The following is a 23,485-nucleotide window of genomic DNA, read 5'->3' on the forward strand; positions in this document are numbered from 1 at the left end:
CCGCCGATTTATCCGGAACTACAGCACCACTGCTGCTCCTCTTACTGCCCTCACGTCCAGCAGGTGTAGTTTCCAGTGGAACGAGAAGGCCAATCAGGCGTTTAGCAGTCTGAAGGACCGATTCACCACAGCCCCTATCCTGATCCATCCCGACCCAACCAGGCAATTTATCGTTGAGGTGGATGCCTCGAACATCGGGGTAGGGGCGGTCCTGTCACAACGTTCCAGCAAGGACAACAAGGTTCACCCCTGTGCGTTCTTCTCTCGCTGCCTATCTACCACTGAGGAGAACTACGACATCAGCAACCATGAACTCCTGGCGGTGAAACTAGCCTTGGAGGAGTGGAGGCACTAGCTGGAGGGAGCTCAGGTCCCCTTCTTGGTGTGGACCGACCACAAGAACCTGGAATACCTGCAAACTGCCAAGAGGCTCAACTCTCGCCAGGCCCGATGGGCATTATTCTTCTCAAGGTTTAATTTCACCCTTGCCTACCGTCCAGGATCTAAAAACGTCAAGCCCGACGCCCTATCCAGACGATTCAAACCCTCCAGCAAGGAGGAGAGGCCGGACACCATCCTTCCCACGGACTGCTTCATCAACGCGGTACAGTTAGAGATCGAGGACATTGTCCGCACGGCCCAGAATGGTGAAGCAGGCCCGAGTAACTGTCCGGTTGACCGCCTATATGTACCTCCAGCAGCCAGGATGCAGGTGTTACAATAGGGACACTCTTCTCTCCTCTCATGCCACCCTGGGATCTCACGTACCACCACATTTATCCAGAGAAGATTCTGGTGGTCGGGCCTCAAGAAGGATGTGCTAGACTTTGTTTCTGCCTGCTCGGTCTGTGCCCGAGGTAAACCATCTCACTCACCCCCATCAGGTCTGTTACAACCCCTTCCTATCCCTCACCACCCTTGGTCTCACATAGCACTAGATTTTGTCACTGGGTTACCCCCCTCCAACACTTTCACCACCATACTCACTATAGTAGATAGATTCTCCAAAGCTGTGCATTTTGTTCCCCTCACCAAACTCCCCTCAGCCAAAGAGACAGCCAACTTACTTACCCAACATGTCATTCGTCTGCACGGTATTCTCTCCAACATTGTCACCGATAGAGGTCCCCAATTCACGGCACATTTTTGGAAAGCTTTCTGTACACTCATTGGTTCTTCATCTACTTTATCTTCAGGTTTTCACCATCAGACCAACGGTCAGACCGAGTGGGCCAACCAGGTCATCGAGACGGTGCTTAGGTGCCTTTGTGAGCGTAACGCTGCTTTGTGGAGTGAGATGTTGCCCTGGGCCGAATACGCCATTAACTCCCACACCTCCTCTGCTTCTAAGTTTTCTCCTTTTGAGTGCTGCCTAGGTTATCAACCCCCATTGTTCCCTGCCCAAGAGGAGGAGGTGGGAGTCCCGTCGGCTGAAGCCTTCATCCGGCGCTGCATCAGGACCTGGAAAGCTACCCGCATCAACCTGCAGCGCGCCAGTACCCGGATGAAGGCAACAGCCGACCGGCATCGGTCCAAGGCACCCACCTACCGTATTGGACAAAAGGTTTTCCTGACCACCAGAGACATCCCTCTACGCGTTGAGACACGTAAGCTGGCGCCCAGATACATTGGCCCCTTTCCCATCACCAAGATCCTCAGTCCCACCATGCGCCGAATTCACCCTACATTCCACGTTTCCAGAATCAAGCCGGCTGTTACCCACCCTCTCTGTCCCAGCCCTGAACCCCCCCCTCCCCCCCGACTTATCGATGGAGGCGAAGCCTACACCGTTCGGCGACTTATGGACGTTCGCCGTCGGGGTAGGGGCCTTCAGTACCTGGTCGACTGGGAGGGCTATAGCCCCGAGGACAGAAGCTGGATACCATCCAGATTTGTTCTGGACAAGGACTTATTGAGAGACTTTCACCGTACTCATCCGGTGCCACCTGTTAAAACGCCAATGCTATCCCTGATTACTCGTTTAGTTTCAGCGAAGTGTTCGCACCTGTCTCTAACTATCACTACGTCTTCAAACTGTGCAAATGTCTACTCCCTAATCCGGAGCCGTATGTTTTACATGTTTTGTTTCGTGCATCCAGTCCGCATTTTCGTCTCCCTCCCGTTATTATGTTATTATTATGTTTTCCAACCTCTGCACCGTACATAACACATCTGGAATAAAACAAGAAGCAATATTTCAACTGACAATAGGAGATAAACAAAGGAACTCCCCACCCTCCATCAATCTCTGTACAAATACCTCAAAACACTTCTTGCGCAAAGTTCCTTTAGCCAATTAGTGAATAAAAATAATAGACTTACACACTTCGCTGAAAAACACAAGAATAGCATACAGTGGTGCCATCATTGTATCTCCCTGTGAAACACTTCTCTCCTTGAGACCCTGCTTGTTCCCTGCACTGTAAAATTCAAACTGTTCAGAGAAGGAGGACTTGAGCTTCAGGATTTCCAGTGATTCTCTGAACAGTAGGATGTCACAAGTCAGGGGCAGATTTGATTGGCTGTTTTAAGAAGCAAGTCATTGGGTTACAAATGTCCGAATAATCAACACTCTCAGTGCAAAAAAGAAGAAGAGGAAATGTGAGCAGAGTTGTGGTGAGTGGGGGAAGCTGTGCCAGGGTGCTGTGTTGGCCGTGAGTCTGAGGCTTCACTGTCCACGAGGGGGAGGCATGTTCTGAAAAATGTCTGATACCTTTGTTACATCTGCTGTTTTTAAACTAATTTAAGAATAGAACATGATTTGTTTCTGCAAGCTGAGGCTTCTGTCTAAGAGGTTGCTTCAACCAGCTGATGAATGTCACATCTTCTGTAGGATGGAAACATACGAGAGTCACCGTACCTCCAAGCTCAGCTGACACCAGCATGTTAGGCTGAACTACACTCCTCCCAAGCAGACCACCTGGAATACGACAGAAAGCAGTCGTTCAACTGAACTGGGGAAAAACTATGGACAAAACCCATTAATCTCCGTATAAATACCCCTATACTGTCCTTGTGTAAAATAATTTGGGCTTATAAGTTAATAACAATTATGCACTCACACACGTCACTGAAAAACACAAGAATAGTGTAGAGTGGCGCCATCGCAGTATCTGTACTTGGTTCTTGAGACTCTCCTCTCCTCCAGACCCTTCCTGCACCCTGCACTGTAAAACCCAAACTGTACAGAGAAGAAGGACTTGAGCTGAAAATATTCCTCTGATTCTCTGAACAGTAGGAGGTCACATGTCCCTCGTCACTATTCACATACATTTTGTGTGTTATATGTGTTATGTAACCCTTCTCAGCTCCTTCCCTGAGGATGGCACCCCACTGATTCTCCTTGGAGACTTCAACATCCACCTAGAAGCCTCCCAGTCTGCTGCCTTCCTACCGCTAATCCACTCCTTCGGCCTCTCCCTGCAACACTCTCCTCCAACCCACAAGGCGGGCAATGTCCTAGACCTTGTCTTTGTGAGGAACTGCTCATGCTCCGATTTCACGGTTACCCCTCTGCACACATCTGATCACCACTTCATCTCATTCTCCCTCCCTCTTCCTCCCCATCCTCCTCCCCCTCCTCCCACCCACACTTCCTCAGCCCGCCGTAACCTCCGCTCCCTCTCACCCTCTTCCTTTGCCAGCACCGTCACCGCCTCACTCCCCCCTCTCGAATCCTTCTCCAAACTCCCCGCTGACTCTGCATCTGCCACCCTCCTTTCATCTCTCTCCTCCGCCTTTGACTCTCTCTGTCCCCCTGTCTCAAAGCCACCTCGCACATCCCCTCCCAGTCCTTGGATATCTGACACCCTCCGTACCTCCAGGGCCAGCCTCCGCGCAGCGGAGAGGAAGTGGGGGAAATCCAGAGACGCTTCCGACCTCATGACTTACCGGTCTCTCCTGGCGGCATTCTCTTCCGATGTCACTGCCGCCAAAGCAAAATACTATCAAACACAAATTCAGAACTCTGCTTCTAACCCCCGGAAACTTTTCTCCATTTTCTCCTCTCTCCTCAACGCACCGCCTCCTCCTCCTCAGTCCTCCTTCGCTGCTGATGACTTTGCTGATTTCTTCGATGAGAAGGTCGCAGTCATCCGCAGATCCTTTACAACCACCGCCCCCCTCACTGTGCCCTTCCCCCCCTCTAGGCCCATCCCTTCCTTTTCCACTTTCTCCCCCCTTACAGACTCTGATGTTTCTCAACTCCTGCTCTGCCACCGCCCTACAACCTGTGCCCTTGACCCTATCCCCTCTTCTCTTCTCCAAACTATCACACCTGACATTCTCCCATTTGTCACCTCCCTTGTCAACTCCTCCCTGTCTTCCGGCTGTTTTTCGGCATTCTTCAAGAGGGCCCACATCACTCCGCTGCTAAAAAAGCCTACCCTGGATCCCTCCATCATCCAGAACTACCGCCCGGTATCTCTTCTTCCTTTCCTTTCTAAAACTATAGAACGAGCCGCTTCTACTCAACTTTCTTCCTTCTTTTCTAACAACAACCTGCTAGACCCCCATCAGTCTGGCTTCAGATCGGGCCACTCGACAGAGACTGCGCTCCTCTCCGTCAGTGAGTAACTTCATGCCGCACGAGCAGCCTCCCTCTCCTCTGTCCTCATTCTTCTAGATCTCTCTGCTGCCTTCGACACTGTGGATCACTCCATCCTCCTGTCTGCCCTGTCAGCAACGGGCATCTGTGGCACAGCCCTGGACTGGATTGAGTCCTACCTCTCTGGTCGCTCCTTCCAGGTTGCCTGGGCTGGTTCGGTATCGACACCTCGGCCCCTCGCCACAGGAGTTCCCCAGGGCTCAGTCCTTGGCCCACTTCTTTTTTCTCTCTACACTCGCTCCCTTGGCCCTGTGATCACTGCACATGGGCTATCCTACCACTGCTATGCGGACGATACCCAACTCTTCGTCTCGTTCCCGCCGTCTGATACGCAGGTTTCAGCCCGTATCTCTGCTTGCCTGAGGGACATCCAGAGCTGGATGGACAACCACCATCTAAAGCTCAACCCAGGTAAAACTGAAATGATATTCATCCCTGCTAATACCTCTCCCCATCTGGATCTCTCCATTTCCCTCGGGGATACCACACTCACGCCGTCACCCAGTGCAAGGAACCTCGGCGTGGTGATGGACAGCAGACTGTCCCTTTCCGAGAACATTGCGGCGGTGACCCGGTCTTGCAGGTTCTTCCTATACAACATATGGAGAATCCGCCCCTTTCTCACCCCCTACTCGACCCAGCTCCTGGTCCAAGCGATGGTTCTGTCCCGCCTGGACTACTGCAATTCCCTCTTGGCTGGCCTCCCAGCGTCCGCCATCAGACCCCTCCAACTCATCCAGAATGCAGCAGCTCGTCTGGTCTTCAACCTTCCCAAATACTCACACGTCACCCCCCTGCTTACTTCCCTCCACTGGCTGCCTGTCATGGCTCGCATCAAATTCAAAACATTGGTGCTAGCCTTCCAAGCAGTTAAAGGGTCTTCCCCAGCTTATCTGCAAAAAATCATCAGACCCTACACCCCTGCCAGACCTCTTCGTTCAGCCTCCACAGGCCGCTTGGCACCTCCCCCTCTCAGAACCTCCACCTCACGCTCACGACTACTGTCTGTTCTGGCTCCACGGTGGTGGAACGAACTCCCCGTTGAGGTCAGAACTATAGAATCTCTCCCCACCTTCAAGCGCAAGCTGAAGACACACCTCTTCAAGCAGCACCTCTCCCCATCCCTCCCTGTGAACCTTAATTGTTGTCTCTGTGACTTGCTTTGTGTATCGGTATTTTAGTTGGCTAGGTAAGCAGTGTTTGGATAGTTAACTTTGGTGACTTTTGCTCTGTTTGTTTGTTTGTTCAAAAAAAAAAAAAAAAAAAAAATGGCCCTTGTCCTTATCTTTGTTGTACAGGTAGCAGTTGAAATTGTACTTACCTCTAGGGTCTTTCAGCGAACTTATCCCTGGTTATGGGTATGCACTTTGTTGTACGTCGCTCTGGATAAGAGCGTCTGCCAAATGCCAATAATGTAATGTAATGTAATGTAATAATACAGTTTTTACTTACAAACTGCAATCATAAGGATTGCATCTCACATTAGAAACTACACCTTGAACCCTACTGTATGTAACCGTTAATATTAAATAATGAGTCATACGCTACTTAAATATTTTGGGAGAGAAAAACATTTGCAACAAATTGCTAAATTTGGACCTCATTGATTCACGAGTTAACATACTGAGTTTAGCCAGCGTAATGGCAAACAACAATATTTGCTAACCAGCTGGCTACCAAACTAGCTGTATTAGCAGGATGACATAGATCTCACGCAAGCTGAATACATTTGCTTTTAATGACATTGAAATGTGACAACCATCAGCAGCGATGTGTACAAAAGTGAACTTGCGGATCTGGGTCCTGTGTGAATGGCAAAGACCCGGCATTTACCCACAACCATAACATTGCGAAGGCATCAAATGTGGGTTGAACCCGTGTTCAATACCCCGTGTCAACCCCTGGGGTTTTGTGTAGGAAAGCGGTACAAATGGTCTTCAGGTGCTTGTCTAGCTACCAACACAGATGTTATGCTTCCTGCTTGGTCCTCATGGAGCTGTCCAGGCTTGAGTGGGGAGCAGGGTGATGAGGTCTCTCCTGGTCCTGTCTGCACTGTCCATAGGCCTGAATTCCCCTGCTGTGGAATGGGTCAGGTGTACACCCATTACTAAAAAAAACTCCCATATGTTTATTAGCACCTGCTAAAATTCTTTCAGAAAACCTGTTGCCTTAAACCAGATTGACAATGAGATTATGGCCAGGCGAAAAATGTCCTTGCACTAGATGTTCAAACTTTCATAGACATTCACTAGACATTACTTCCATCTTCTGGTTACATATTGACATTACATAGCCATATGCAGTCATATCATGTAAGGAATATTTGACTATTTGGTTGGCAGGCTTATATATTAATTAAACACCGGGGTACCAGAAGTGTTTTAATATCTTCTGGCACTTGGCCAAATTCTTTAAATTATTATTTTTACAAACAATCCATTTATTGCTTAATACTTTTCTACTTCTTTCTAATCCAATTCACAAGCAGATTCACAGGTATTTTCACTGTCATCTGGAGACAATAAAAAATCTGTGGTCTTTACTTCATAAATGACCCAAAGATATAGTGGAGCAGTGATGCTGGTCAGTTCAGAACATTGGACAGGGCAGTGGAATGTACATACTGTGAAGTCACAGCTTCACTGTAATCTTGAGTTCATACAGTGGTAAACACATTATACATTATCACTGTGTGGTATGGAAGAAATTGAACATTACAGTTGTAAAACATGGCCCATGTATAAGGCATTAGAAGTATAGAGAGCACTTCTGTCTTGTTTAGTCAAAAGAAATATTAGTTAGTGAGACCTTAATATGCTGAATCTGATGACTCAAGTTTATTTTAACTCACGTGGCTTTTTGTAAGAAAGTTTTCATGTTTAACAAGATCCAACCCTTTTTTTTGGAATTTGTTTCTAAGTCAGTGTTCTCTGACTCCATTGCTTTCATCACCAGTAGAGATTGTTAAATCAGCATTACTGGAGAATGTTCAGTTACAAACATTCAAAACACGTTTCAGTCAGGACAACTGACATATTTAGATAAAAAAATTTTATGCATATGTAAGTAAATAATTTTTCACATTTGCTGCTGAGTGGATCTGCTTCAGGTACTACAGTGCACACACCAGCACACACTACCCTATCTAACAGGGAGCATGATACGTCTCCCCTACTAAACACTAGTACCTCTCTGAAGAGCCAATCAAATCTGCCCCTGACTTCTGACTTCCTACTGTTCAGAGAATCAATAGAAGTTTTCAGCTCAAGTCCTCCTTCTCTGTACAGTTTGGGTTGTACAGTGCAGGGAGCAAGAAGGGTCTCGAGGAGAGGAGAGTCTCAAGAAGCAAGTACAGATACTGCGATGGTGCCACTCTACGCTATTCTTGTGTTTTTCAGCAAAGTGTGTAAGTGTATAATTTTATTAACTCATCAGCCAAAATAATTTTACACAGGAACTGTATCGGGTATTCATAGGTAGATTAATGGGGGTTTTCCATAGTTTTTTTCCCATTTCAGTGAGTTTAACGACTGCTTTCTTTTGTATTCCAGGTGGTCTGCTTGGGAAGAGTGTAGTTCAGCCTAACACGCTTGTGACAGCTGAGCATGGAGGTACTGTGACTCTCGTATGTTTCCATTCTACAGAAGATGTGATATTAATCAGCTGGTTAAAGCAACCTCTTGGACAGAAGCCTCAGCTTGTAGCAACTGCGTCAAGATTTGGATCAGATGTTACATTTCCAAATGAGTTTAAGAACAGCACACGTCTCAGACCTAAAGGAACGAAGGGAAACTTTAACCTGACTATCTCACAAGTAGAGCCATCTGATTCAGCAACATACTACTGTATAACGTCTACAACCTTCAATGGGATTAGTTTTGGAGATGGAACTACTTTAATGGTGATGGGTAAATATGAACATTTCATGTTTTAAACCTTTTTTTCTCATACAGCTTTGTTAAAGGTGAACTTAAATTATTTGAAGAAAGCAGATCTCTCTTTTAGAGTGTGATGATTCAACTTGTTTTGTGTGTTCAAGTTTTGATGAAGTGTCATACTATTGAGATGTATTGAGATTTGGACAAATACTGCTACTTGATATTACACACGTACATTTGTCACCAGTTCAGTTTGGGACATTCAGAAATGACCAAAACTAGATTAGAAATTGTGTTTGTATAGAATAAATACCAAAATTTACTTGTGAATCACACAACGGGGAAAAAAAAAATTTAATCCAAGCATGAATGTATTTATATTTTTAATGATGAATCTGAATCCTTCACTTTCAGAGTCCCAGAGCAGGACAGTAGTACTCCAGCAGCCCGAGTCTGAGTCAGTGCAGTCAGGAGACTCTGTGCCTGACTCTGTGCAGTGTACAGTGCACACTGAGACCTGTGCAGGAGAACACAGTGTGTACTGGTTCAGACAGGCCTCAGGAGAGTCCCCTCCAGGAATCATTCACACCCATGGACACAGGAGTGATGAGTGCCAGAGGAGCTCTGGGACTGTGTCTCCCACACAGAGCTGTGTCTACAACTTCCCCAAGAGGAACCTCAGCCGCTCTGATGCTGGGACTTATTACTGTGCTGTGGCCACCTGTGGAGAGATCCTGTTTGGGAACGGGACCAAACTGGATGTTGAGGGTAAGCAAAAATGTGATCACATGGTGGTAGCATCATCTTGGTGTATTCAGTTATTAAAATACATGCATTTATTTTGTCAGGGCTAGGGCTGAAGCTTTAATTACATCCAATAAAACATATGGATTTCATCTGACATTAGACAATCATTCTGTAACATTTACTCCTTTATTTTGTTTTTATTTCTCTCCTTGCTATTCTCATGTAGATCAGTTATTTGGAAAGCGTATTACAGTTAGTGTCTCACTGAATTATACTCTTATTAGTATTACTCAAGAATAGTGCTATGCTAAATTTTGTTTTTTACATTTCAGAGAATGAACATCTTCCTCTTTATTGCTTGGTGGGAGCTTTGGCGTTGAGTGTGATCCTGAATGTTGTCCTCGCTCTGAACAGGAGCAAAAGCAGTGAGAATTCCAGAGGTAAGAGACCAAGTGATCAAGTGGTTTATGTCATATTTCTTTCTTGCTTTTGCAATTTACAATTCAATTCTTATTAAATCAGACTAATATGAAACATACAAGGTCATAAAATTCAACATCTTAAAGGGTGCAGTTACAGATAAATAATGAAAAAACTTAGATCATGTTAAATGTTAGTGTAAAGTAGTTAGGATTTGAAATTTGAGATCTGAATGTAAGGCCGTTTCATGAATACTGCATGCAGAAATAGTCATATGCTGTCCCTGCACAGTTCTGTAAAACCAGTGCTACTCAACTCCAGGTCCTGTGGGCATCAGTGTCTGCAGGCATTTGCTCCTACCTTGCACTACGCCACTTCATTTTACTAATTATTTTACCTGCTTGGTTCAGATAATAAGCTAATTAGTGAAATCAGGTGGTGTACCGCACGGTTGAAGCAAATCCATTTACATCCAAATCCAAATCCATTGTTGCAGATGGCTGTTTCATACTGCTTTTAAATATGTTCACACATACCTGTAAAGGCATTTTACACATATCACATGTAAAAGCAAGTCAAATCTCAGTCGAATTTATAGCATTTTGCTTCTGGTATTAGTCCCAATATCATATATTTGTGTGTGGTGTCCAGCTAGCACTAATTAAATTATTTACACTACATTCAACAGACAACGTTGAGTGACAATCATTTGATTATGAAAATAAAATTGCTTTCAGCAAAAGCCAGTAAAATAAAAAATAAAAAATCAGTGCACAGTATGTAGAATTGGCCTCCTCGTTTCCAAAATGTTTTAAGTATTCATAAGCAATAATAAATCTTTAAAAAATATTAAGTGAAGCCTTTTCCTATTCCATCAAGGTTATGTAACAGACGTACTTCTCATTGGAGGAGTAACTTACCATCCTACTGTGGTGTATATGATTGACTATATGTAAAACACTACTAACACTACTGCTACTACTCTTGTGAATAAAAAATAGAATTTAAGGGGAGCCGCGTTGGTGCAACGGTCTAAGATGCAGCGGACTTGCGGTTGCAGTTCGTTGCAGTTGCACACCGAGGACCAGGGTTCGATCCCCGGTCCTGCCAAAAGCCAAGTTTGCCCAGGTCTTGTGGAGCAGCTCGCTGCTCCAGAGGGAGGGACTTGGCAGGGTTAGCTGATCCCCGCACAAGAAGCACCTCGGGCGCCTCGAAGTCATGGTCTCGAGCATGAGACGAGATGGCTTGAAGAAGGCATGTCTCCTTCTGGCCGCCGAGGGACGGGGTGTGAGCAGTGTATCGAACACTAACTCTAATTGTATTAGATGGGGTAGAATTGGCTAGCAAAAAGGGAAAAAATCTGAAATTCAATCCAATAATAATAATCGGAAGAAGAAGTCTTGTACATAATGCACTGCATGCATTGAATAATTATTTTCAGACAACCTCCATTTTTATCTTACTCAAACAGGGGCTGCATCAAACATCCAAATGTTCAGAGAAGACTCTTCAAGTGCACAGGTACAAGTATTATATTGTGATTTAATGAAAAAGAAAATGAAGACAATTTCTGTGGTGAATATCCTGGTAAAATGATAATCAGAATGAGGAATATTCATATGTGCTGTGTGATGCTTTTCCTTTCAGTGTCGAGAGGAAACAATGAATTACGCTGCTTTGTCTTTCACCAAGAAACCCAAAGTGAGGAGGAATAAGAGGGAAGTGCAGGAAGAAACGGTTTACTCTGATATGAGATTTACACACCACAAGTGAAGCTTTCCATAATAATTCATCTTCATCACAGGAATGATCATAATGTATCAAACATTTCCTCACTAGCATTGGGAATATTATATGTGGCTGTAAATGACACTGACCGATGGGATTGGCCTTTTCTTAGTGCTGTGCTTCTTCTTAAATTCTGCTGTTGTTCAAAAAGAGTAAAACTTCAAAACAGTGGTGTGACCGACTGGCTTCGCAGTATTTTTTTAAGGCTGTCAACCCAAATGACTTCATGACTTCAGCAAATTTATAGAGCTGTATGAATTGCAACTGTGTACATATGTACAATTAGGTACTGCACCTGAGTCATTTTGCCAGCTAAATTACAATAATGTGATGTTCAACAGAGATGGGAGAGTGAAACATTTGCACTGCTAAATATGTCCTCAAACGTCTGTTGCATTATGGCTTGGCAGTAACTTTGACTTTGAGTGTGATTGTAAAAAGTATCATAGTTTGCACCCAGAACAAGATAAAAAACTGTGAGAAGGGCAAGGGTGTTATATGTTGTGTTTTTCTACAGCTTATTTATCGACAGTCTGTTTCTACAGTCTGTTATACCTGCCAATATGCCACTGTTAGCCAGGGAAAACTTGATTGTGAATGTGGGCACTCTCCCGGATGTTTTAGTATCACTGGACATGGTTTCTGAAGGCTAGGCCTCTTGCTGGCAGTGTCTTCCCTGTACCTTCAATAACCAGGCTCTTCCTGTATGCACAGCGACAGCCATCTTGTGTTCTCAGTTATTGTGGCTGCGTTGTATGGTTTAGAAGAACTGGACGCATTTTCTGACAGACTGACTCAGTGGCAGATTCCTTCCTGTGTATGTGACGGAGCAAAGACTCAAAGACTCATGTTCACGTTCACGCACTTCCTGCTCAGAGGCCTGTCAGGTGTTCACAGGAGCCTATAGTCTAGAGACCATGGTCGGTAATAAAGTTTAATGGGGCCAGTAGTGTAGCAGTCACTAGTGGGACCTGCAAGGTCAGTGGTTCGATCCTCAGTGTAGCCACAGTAAGATCCACACTGCCGTTGGGCCCTTGAGTAAGGCCCTTAGCCCTGCATTGCTCCAGTGGAGGATTGTCTCCTGCTTCGTCTAATCAACTTCATGCCGCTTTGGATACGAGCGTCTGCCAAATGCCATTCATGTATTGTAATGTAATGTCATATGTTTCATAATATTGATTCTTAGTTGCCTTATGATGACCTTTGTTTAAAATGTGTGTAGTTTGGTTTTTACCAGTTGGGAGCAGCATCACATTATTTAAAGGTGTGACATTATGAAGATTATTTATGGCATTATGATCTGAAAATGGTCTGATTATGTTTTGGCTATAATTCTGTCAAATTTTTTTGTCTTAGCTTACAGATTTTTCATATACTGCAGAGTTTTGATATATTGAATAGCAATGTGTGTATAATCCTCAATAAAGTGCATCAAATTTGATCAAATTTGTGGCTCAGTGATTAGCACCTCACAAGAAGCCAAAAGAAGCAGCCCTCGGACTTTAGATGAAAAGATATAGATGCTAGGTCTGACACGTTGAAATTAAATTAAATATACACTCAATAATTGACAAAAAATAAGAAGTGATGAAGGTTCTTCAGCACTAACATTCTCAGATAAATACAAACACACAGCATCTTGATTATTGGTTTCAGTTTTCATAATGAATGTACATGTTGAGTGAGGAGTGGGGCAGAATGGATTCATATGAAACGATCCTTGAATCATGGGGGGTTTATCTATAACTGGTGTTATGAGGCACTGCAAGGTCATCATCACCTTCTTTGAAAATGCATGTATTTTACCAGGAGGGGGCAACATAGCATAGCGATTACATTATGTAAAAATGATGTAAAATAATTTAATATGCATTATATTACATGCATATTATGGTGATGATAAACTGTGACATTAAGGTCTAAAGCTTTTCAAATTCCACTCAATATTGGTCTGATTTCAGCTTGTGCACACCATTTTCTGTGATTTCCCATCACAATGTTTAATATCACTGTGTATAAAACGCTCAAGAAAGAGATATCTTAAAAAAAAATAAAGATTTAAATATACAATCAATAAAACATTACCTGCTGAGTAATGGAGCAAAATTGATTCATATGACACAATCCTGGTGTGCATGTGTGTGTGTGACACCAAAAAGAGTAGTAGTAGAATGTAACAATGTAAGTTACATTCCACTAACAGGACATTGTTCGCATGAATTATTGGCTGGTAAAGAGCACACTAGCAATCCCGCTCTAAGACCCGCTTGCTGGTCCATTTGCACAATGCTGGGTGTGCAGCTATCTCTGTGGTTTGCTCTGACTCCCTGGTCATTGGCTAAAACAAAACCTATGTGCTCTGCCTTCGTGGTTTCCACAGCACGCAACCCTTTGATGCATTAGCTGGTACCCCTCTCTCATGCACTCTGTCTCTCCATCTCTCTCTCTCCCTCTCTCTCTCTCTCTCTCTCTATCTCTCTATCTCTCGTACTTGTCTCCTGCAGTTCTTCACAGGGATCAGAACTTGATAAAGATTTTTAATTAATCCATCATAATGACATAATGACTCGTTTTAAAATATTCTTCTTTATAATCCTTTACCCTTAATTTTTTTTTAAACTGTGCTGGTTGTAATTCATCTGGATGATTAAAGTAGCCAGAGTTTTGAATAAGTTTGATGACTAATTCTAATATGCCTTTCAGAGCACACAATAAATTTTTGAGTGTCTACCTTGTCTCCCATTTTGTATTTAGTTTTAAAAATGTATATTCTAGGTTAACTGCTATCTATGTTGATTGAACTGGTGGTTCACTGAGACAGGGCCCGTTGAGATAGCAGAGGAAATCCCCTCCATGGGGCCATTGTGATGTCATCGAGTGACAGAACCTCAGACCTCTGATGTTGAAACCTGTGCTGTTGAAGACAAGCTGCATTATGGGTAGAATTCCTGAAGCTATGACTGGTTCATTGCTGAGTTCAGGAAATGTTTCACCTTTGGATTATGAAATGTGCAGTGACAAATCATTAAATCCTTTTTTAAAAACACCTCACCCTGAGTTTCTGTAAAATAGTGACCTGAGTTTTCTATACGAGGACACCCTTGCAGAAGTCATATTTTGAGAATAAAATTTCTAGTGTTCATTGTTAAAATATCAAGCAACACTGACTGAACCATAACATTTTTGTATACGACATGTCTATCAAATATTATATTGGTGGAATTACTACTTTACCATTTCACATGCTGACACAATGGAATAATCTTTCATTGGTTTGCTTATCCCAAGCAAATCACATGTTATATTTTATCAGCATATTTAAATCTCATCCCTCCATTATCTTAACCCGCTTATCCTGAACAGGGTTGTAGGGGGGCTGGAGCCTATCCCAGCATACATTGGGCAAAAGGCAGGAATACACCCTGGACAGGTCACCAGTCCATCGAAGGGCACACACACCATTCACTCACACACTCATACCTACGGTGAATTTAGACTCTCCAGTCAGCCTAACCTGCATGTCTTTGGACTGTGGGAGAAAACCGGAGTACCCAGAGGAAACCCACGCAGACACGGGGAAAACATGCAAACTCCACACATCTTGGGTAAAAGGCATGGAGGAAAATGAAATGCAGGTCTGTAAATGTGGTAATATTGTTAAAAATAATCTTCAATGTGTAATCTGATGTGGGTTTTTCTTTTCCTCTTAATTTATTTTTGCATTTTTAGATTCCTTTATTTGTGCTAATGTGATGTATTATGATGTAATTATATGTGTCTGTAATTTTGTGCTGCTTTTCTTGGCCAGGTCTCTCTTGAAAAAGACACTTCGTAAAAAGAGACTAACGTGGTTAAATAAAGGTTAAATAAAAAAAGTAAATGTCACATGGACAGATACCTTTGGCTAATATGTTTGCGCTGCTATTTGTTGCTGAAAGATTTTGCATACGGCTCTTTTCTTTACTGGTGAAATGTGTTTGTCCGTTTCAGACAGTTCTGTTGTGGTAACAGGGGAGGTTCACAACGTTTCACAGAGCAGAGCTACACAGGAAGACTGACCTGCCGCACAGAGCTGTATCACCCCTCCCTCTCGCAGAACTGAAACCACACTGACGCTTCGATCAAATTCACCCACCTCACGCCTCAGACCATCTTTCCATTACAAGAGACCAGAAAAGAGAGGCTTAGAAAACATGCATTTCAACATAAAAATGGTAAAAATATGTAACATAAATTGCAATCACGAAAGGTTGTATTAAAACACGTGTCTATGATAAATTCATCATCATTCACATGGCTGATGCTGCTACTTTATACTTATGGTGTTATGAGGCTTTGCAAGGTCATCATTTTAAAATGCTTGTAGTTCAGATTACATTATTACATTATTGGCATTTGGCAGACACTCTTATCCTGAGCAACGTACAGTTGATTAGACTAAGCAGGAGACAATTCTCCCCTGGAGCAATGCTGGGTTAAGAGCCTTGCTCAAGGGCCCAACGGCTTACTGTGGCTACAACGGGATTAGAATCATCGACCTTGCGTGTTCCAGACATTTACCTTAACCACGACGCTACAGGCCGCCCCTTAACGTAGCATAGCATAGCGATTACATTATGTAAAAATTACATGCATATTATGGTGATGATAAATTGTGACATTAAGATCTAAAGCTTTTCAGATTCCACTCAATATTGGTCTGATTGTGTTTTTTGGGATGAATGTTTTGTTTCAGCTTGTGTGTGCCATTTTCTGTGATTTTTTTATTTTTTTATTTTACATTATTCACAATGTTGAATATCACTGTGCATAAAACGCTCAAGAAAGTGATTGAAATATACAATCAAGTGACAAAAAATTACCTGCTAGGTGATGGAGCAAAATGGATTCATTTGAAACGGTCCTTGAATCATGGGGGGTTTATCTATAACTGGTGTGCATGTGCGTGTATGTGTTTTAAATAAACTCACCACCAAAGAGAGCAGTATCACTGCAAGTTAAATTCCACTAACAGGACATTGTCAGTATGAATTATTGGCCGGTAAAGAGCACACTAGAGATCATACTCTAAGACCCGCTTGCTGGTCCACGGTGGGTTTTCACAATGCTGGGTGTGCAGCTATCTCCTTGGTTTGCTCTGACTCCCTGGTCATTGGCTAAAATAAAACCTATGTACTCTGCCTTCGTGGTTTCCACAGCACGCAATCTCTCTCTCTCCCGCTCTCTCTCTCTCTCTCTCTCTCTCTCTCTCTCTCTCTCTCTCTCTCTCTCTCTCTCTCGTACTTGTCTCCTGCAGTTCTTCACAGGGATCAGAACTTGATGAAGATTTTCACTTAATCCATCATAATGACATAATGACACGTTTTAAAATATTCTTCTTTATAATCCTTTACCCTTAATTTTTTAAAAACTGTTCTGTGGAGGGGTTTAGTCCCCTCCATGGGGCCATTGTGATGTGATCGAGTAACAGAACCTCAGGCCTCTGATTTTGACACCAGTGCTGTTGTGGACAAGCTGCATTATGGGTAGAATTCCTGAAGCTATGACTGGTTCATTGCTGAGTTCAGGAAATGTTTCACCTTTGGATTATGAAATGTGCAGTGACAAGTCATTATCCTTATTTAAAAACACCTCACCCTGAGTTTCTGTAAAATACTGACCTGAGTTTTCTATACGAGGACACCCTTGCAGAAGTCACATTTTGAGAATAAAATTTCCAGTGTTCATTGTTGAAATATCAGGCAACACTGACTGAACCATAACATTTTTGTATACAACATGTCTATCCAATATTATATTGGTGGAATTATTACTTTACCATTTCACATGCTGACACAATGTAAGAATATTTCATTGGTTTGCTTATCCCAAGTAAATCACATGTAATTTTATCATTCATTCATTCATTCATTATCCTAACCCACTTATCCTGAACAGGGTCGCAGGGGGGCAGGAGCATATCCCAGCATACATTGGGCGAAAGGCAGGAATACACCCAGGACAGGTCGCCAGTCCATCGAAGGGCACACACACCAATTCATTCACCCACTCATACCTACAGTCAATTTAGACTCTCCAGTCAGCCTAACCTGCATGTCTTTGGACTGTGGGAGGAAACCGGAGTACCCGGAGGAAACCCACGCGAACACGGGGAGAACATGCAAACTCCACACAGAGAGGCCCCGGCCGACGGGAATTCGAACCCGGGACCTCCTTGCTGTGCTACCCACTGCACCAACCAAAGTTTAAAAAATCTGATTCCGCATTCAGATAAGAGATACTGTAAACACTTGAGTATTTCACTCACTTGGGTTTGGACAAAACAAGACAGCCGAGATGAGACGAGACAAGACTAGAGAACGTCCGGAACGTCCGTGTAAAAAAGTGTCTCTTGAACATTTAGAAAATCCAGTATCCTCCAATTGCCTGGTAATTCATGTTTGACCTCTGTAGACGACATACAGCATGTCTCTTAATCTCAAGAACAATATATTGTACAATACTGAAGCCTACACTCCTGACAGAATGAATAACATTTGTGAAAATATTTTCAGTGCATGTTTTATTCATCCAGGACACTTGTATTATACCCCCCAAAAAAATTGTTTCTCTGACAGGTCTCAAATGATATGTTCTAAAGTGTCAAAAACAATTGGGAATACTCATTTCATCATCTACACTCCTTATTAATCATATACACCATTAATGTAATAATTAAAACGTTATCAGACAGACAAACTAAACATACAAAATACATTTTGTTAAATCATTGTTAAAATAATGATTTATTTAGCATTTGCATTGCATTTTTGTCTTTGACTGAAGAAGCTGTAAATGAAAACAACTGGTATTTATTCTACAGTATATACATTTTGTTCTGAGTAAACTGTATAGTGATAATGCCATTACATATGTTTAGAAAAACTCAGTCGTATATTTCTTCTGACAAGGTTTTGTTTGCAGGTAAAATTAGAAGAAGAATAAAAGAATAAAGGAAGGATATATTATTATAAGTATTACCGCTGACTGATTTAATATTACACCTCAAATTAACTTTATTATTTATGTACTTTTGCAATAGATCAAGACAAATATGGGCAAGATGCAACACAGAACTCCAGTCCTTATGATCGAGAGCCAGACAAGCCTGGATAAATCACAACCTGAAAAAAATAATGAAGTTATTTAATGAAATTAAAAATGCATTAAAATATATTATAAATTATAGTTTGACATTTCAAATGACAATCTATACCATAAGTGTGGTATTATACCATAAAAACATTGAAATGAGCTTACCCTCAACATGCAGTTTGGTCCCGTTCCCAAACAGGATCTCCCCACAGGTGGCCACAGCACAGTAGTAAGTCCCAGCATCAGAGCGGCTGAGGTTCCTCTTGGGGAAGTTGTAGACACAGCTCTGTGTGGGAGACACAGTCCCAGAGCTCCTCCGGCACTCATCACTCCTGTGTCCATGGGTGTGAATGATTCCTGGAGGGGACTCTCCTGAGGCCTGTCTGAACCAGTACACACTGTGTTCTCCTGCACAGGTCTCAGTGTGCACTGTACACTGCACAGAGTCAGGCACAGAGTCTCCTGGCTGCACTGACTCAGACTCGGGCTGCTGGAGTACTACTGTTCTGCTCTGGGACTCTGAAAGTGAAGAATTCAGTCTCATCATTAAAAATTTTTATACATTCATGCTTAGATTCAATAATTTCTCCATGACTGTGATTCACTGGTGTGCAATTCTGTGTACAAACACATTGGAAATCTCGTTTTGGTCATTGCTGAACTTCCCAAACTGCACTGGTGACAGCCATAAGCGTCTAATATCCATTAGCTTTATTTGTCCATTAATACAATGAAAAAAGAAAAAAAGATATATCTGTGACTTTAGAAAAATAATTATACATATTTATGCATGAAGTAAGGTTCATATTTACCCATCACTATTAAAGTAGTTCCATCTTCAAAACGTATCCTACTGAAGGATGAAGTTGTACAGTAATATGTTGCTGAATCAGATGGCTCTACTTTTGAGATAGTCAGGTTAAAGTTTCCTTTTGTTGTTTTAGCACTGAGACGTGTGCTGTTTTTAAACTCATTCGAAAATATAGCATCTATTTCGTATTTTGTCTTTGTTGCTACAGGCTGAGGCTTCTGTCCAAGAGGTTGCTTTAACCAGCTGATGAATGACACTTCTTCTGTAGGATGGAAACATACGAGAGTCACAGTACCTCCAAGCTCAGCTGTTACCAGCGTGTTAGGCTGAACTACACTCTTCCCAAGCAGACCACCTGAATTAAAGAAGAAAGCAATTGTTCAATAGTTCAAAAGTTAATCTAAGTATAAATACTTCTATACAGTCCTTGTATGAACTTATTTTTGCTGGTAATATAATAATAATATATAATATATAATATATATATAATATATAATAATAATAACAATTTTTGACTTACACACTTCGCTGAAAAAGACAAGAATAGCATACAGTAGTTCCATCACAATATTTCCTCTCCTCGAGACCGTGCTTGTACCCCGCACTGTAAAACTCAAACTATACAGAGAAGGAGGACTTGCAGCGATAACTGTAGGAGGTCACATGTCAGGGGCAGATTTGATTGGGTGTTTGCAAGAGGCAAATTATTGGTTTACAAGGTATGGAAAATCAACACTCTCAGTGCAAGAAAAGAAAACCCTTGTCATTATTCACATTTTTATTACAGTTGTTATGTAATGTCCAGAATGTAATGTACATATTACAATCACTATTAAATTCCATATAGTTCACATAGATAATAAACAGAATTTGGAAATATCACCTCAATCCCTGGGCGGCACGGATGGTGCAGTGGGTAGCACTGCCGCCTCACAGCAAGAAGGTCCTGGATTTGAATCCTGGTCGGCCGGGGCCTCTCTGTGTGGAGTTTATATGTTCTCCCCGTGTTTGCTTGGGTTTCCTCCGGGTACTCCGGTTTCCTCCCATAGTCCAAAGACATGCAGGTTAGGCTGATTGGAGAGTCTAAATTGCCCGTAGGTATGAGTGTGTGAGTGAATGTTGTTTGTGCCCTGTGATGGACTGGCGACCCGTCCAGGATGTATTCCTGCCTTTCGCCCAATGTATGCTGGGATCGGCTACAGCCCCCCTGCAACCCTGTTCCGGATAAGCGGGTTAGGATAATGAATGACTGACGACCTACCAGCCTTGTGCAACAAACAAACAAACAAACAAACAAACAAACAAACAGGAGAGTCCAGCAGACAGAATAGGACAGTGTGTGTGTGTGTGTGTGCGTGCCTGTGTTTGCCTGTGTGTGTGTCCACAGGAGTCTTTGTATATATGTGCGTGGGTGCGTGGTAGACTTCAGGACTATATAGCCATGACACAGATAAGACAATACCAGAATTATTTTTATATGTTATGGTACTGTTCTGGAGAGAATCAATTGGATACCTTAACTTCATGTCATAGAGATTGAAAAAATGAAACGTATTTTACAAGGTTCTTAAGTATTACACTGTTTCTTCTCGGCCAATCTTTAAAAATTTTTTTTTGAAACAATCCATTGATTGCAGATGGGCTGAAACTTATTTACTTCTTTTTAATTTGATTCTATTTTTTAATTTCCACCCGTCATATAGAAGGCATTTTTGGGGGTGTCTCGATGGCGCAGCCTGTAGAGCACTGACCGCATGCTCATTGCGAGCCGCGACGTCGGCGGTTCGTATCCGACCGTCCGACATTTGTCGCATGTCTTCCCCTCTCTCTCGCTCCCATTCTTCCTGTCTATCTATACTATATACTGTCCAATAAAGCTGAAAAAGGCCTAAAAATATATTTAAAAAAAGAAGGCATTTTTGGTATTTCTTCTTAAATTTCCCTAAGATATAGTACAGTGGTGATGCTATTAAATTCAGAACATTGGACAGCGCTGTGGAATCTACATCCTGTCACAGTTCCACTGTAATCTTGAACCAAATCAGAACTGCATTTTGACTTTTTCCGAACACTGCCTATGAATTCTGGAAGGTCTCCCTCAAATTATAAACATTGCTCAGGCTGTAATTTTACACTGCACTGAAAGCAGAGTACATTGTCTTTAAAGAAGTAGTTTATTCATTTGTAATTATATAATTCATCATTCAAAACTGAAACATTTAATGAAGATCTTGGAAGCAATGAACCAGTAATAACTTCAGAAACAACTTTACCCATAATGCAGCAATCGAGACCTGAAGTTCTGTCGTTTGATGACATCACAATGGCCCTCCTCTCAACTGGTCTTGTCTCAAAGGACCAAATGACTCAAATGAGCATGATCACATTCTGGTCTCACTTGGAAGGGAAATTGAATCTCAAATGGACTTATTATGAAAACAAAAGCAAGAAAAAAAGTTTTTCAGAAAATGCATGAAACCAAAATATAAAGCTATTGTAACATAGATTGTCTTACGAAAATGATACAGAAGAACTATCATCACACTTTTTCAAACCGCTGGTGACTTAAATCTTCCAGTATGACAGCAATCAGCATTGTTTTAAAATGGTATCCGCTGGTTGTGGTCTGCTGTCCCTTCAGCACCCAGGTCTCCCAGCATCCTGCAGGAGCTGCAGAACCACGGACAGAACCACGGACAGACCACGGACAGACCACGGACTGCACCAGCCCCACTCACAGGCGGGGTGGAAGATGTGGCTCATTGTGAGGGGGGTCAGCTGATACCCATTGTCTCATCATTGGGCCTTGCTCACAGGAGCAGGGACTCTTTTTTTTTTTTTTTTTTTGGTTGCTTTTCTGTATGAGGGTTTGTTTGTCGTGGACTTTTGGCCTGTTCTTTCATTATGTTTTTTTGGTTGTGTTCCTGGATTGATAAAAGGTTGACTGTATTTGATTTACTTCAGCTGTTAATCATGTGATACAGTGGCCGGAACTGCCCCTCGAGGTCAATCAGGATGAATGGTAAGTCTTATCATCAGTGACATGAAAAATTAAATAGTGATAAAACTGAAATTCTACTCATTGCAAATAATCTCCAGTTATCCAAACTCAACCTTTTTACATTAGATATTCATGGTTTCACTTTTCAAGCCTCAAATGCAGTCCATACTCTGCTGTCTCTTCAACCCCATCTGAATGATCTGGTCAAAACATAATTTTGTCACATTAGAAATATTGCCTTTGTCCCTCACTGTCCACCTCCACTGTTGAATGCCTCATTCATGCCTTCATTGCCTTCCGCCCTGACTCCTTCAATTCATTACTCTATCATCTCCCTTTACACCCTACTGACCAAAAGCCCACCATGCCCAAAACTCTGCTGCCAGAATGCAAACCCACACTAGATCCTGGAATCACATCACACCCACCTATGGCTCCCAATCATGCCATGAATACAGTAAACTTCCAAATTCTGTTGCTTTCATATTTCATACACAACCTGGTCCCTCCCAACTGACCTGCTAGCTGGGTGCACTCCCCCCTTGCACCCTCATTCACAGGCGCTGGAAGTCCCCACTCAAACTCAGAAACAGAGCTTTCTCTGTGGCTCCTCCCAGCCTGTGGACCGCCCTCCCAATGCACATGAGGGAAACATTGCCACTTTCAAAACTCCACTTTTGCCTTGTTTGTAAGTGTGCTGTCCCCTCCGTTTCAGCTTCCTTTGTGTCTGTTTGCCTGTATGTACTGGTCTTGCAGTTTAATTTGTAGTAGTGACCATGGGCTCTGGAAGAGCCCAATATGAATACAATGTATTGTTATTATTATGATTATTATGATTATTAAAATGTTTGTATTAGTAAAATTATTAAACAGCCTATTGTAGAATGATGTCAAATGGTGTTCTCAGCTTTGTGAGCAACAACAAAATGGCTGCAAGCACAGAATGATTGGAAGGCTTTCCAACTCCAATCTGACAGGCTTCTGATATGATATGCTGAGATATGTATTCTTCAAAAGAAATTGCATGTATTCACTGATTCTCAAAAGAGCAAACATAGATTTGACCTCTCTGAAGTAGCGCAGGAGAAAAGCACAAGAAA

General features: G+C 42.5%; 1 protein-coding gene across 1 annotated transcript; it reads left to right on the top strand.

Annotated features, from left to right (window-relative positions):
* The first annotated feature begins 7,904 nt into the window (after window positions 1–7,904).
* LOC133123550 (uncharacterized) lies at window positions 7,905–23,031 on the top strand. Its single transcript, XM_061234022.1, has 5 exons — window positions 7,905–8,012; window positions 8,158–8,514; window positions 8,899–9,252; window positions 22,026–22,148; window positions 22,946–23,031. The coding sequence occupies exons 1-5, from the start codon at window positions 7,970–7,972 to the stop codon at window positions 23,029–23,031; spliced, it is 963 nt and encodes a 320-aa protein (XP_061090006.1). The 5' UTR covers window positions 7,905–7,969.
* Window positions 23,032–23,485: the final 454 nt, after the last annotated feature.

Source organism: Conger conger, chromosome 3, assembly GCF_963514075.1.
Source record: "Conger conger chromosome 3, fConCon1.1, whole genome shotgun sequence".
NCBI classification, from domain to species: domain Eukaryota; kingdom Metazoa; phylum Chordata; class Actinopteri; order Anguilliformes; family Congridae; genus Conger; species Conger conger.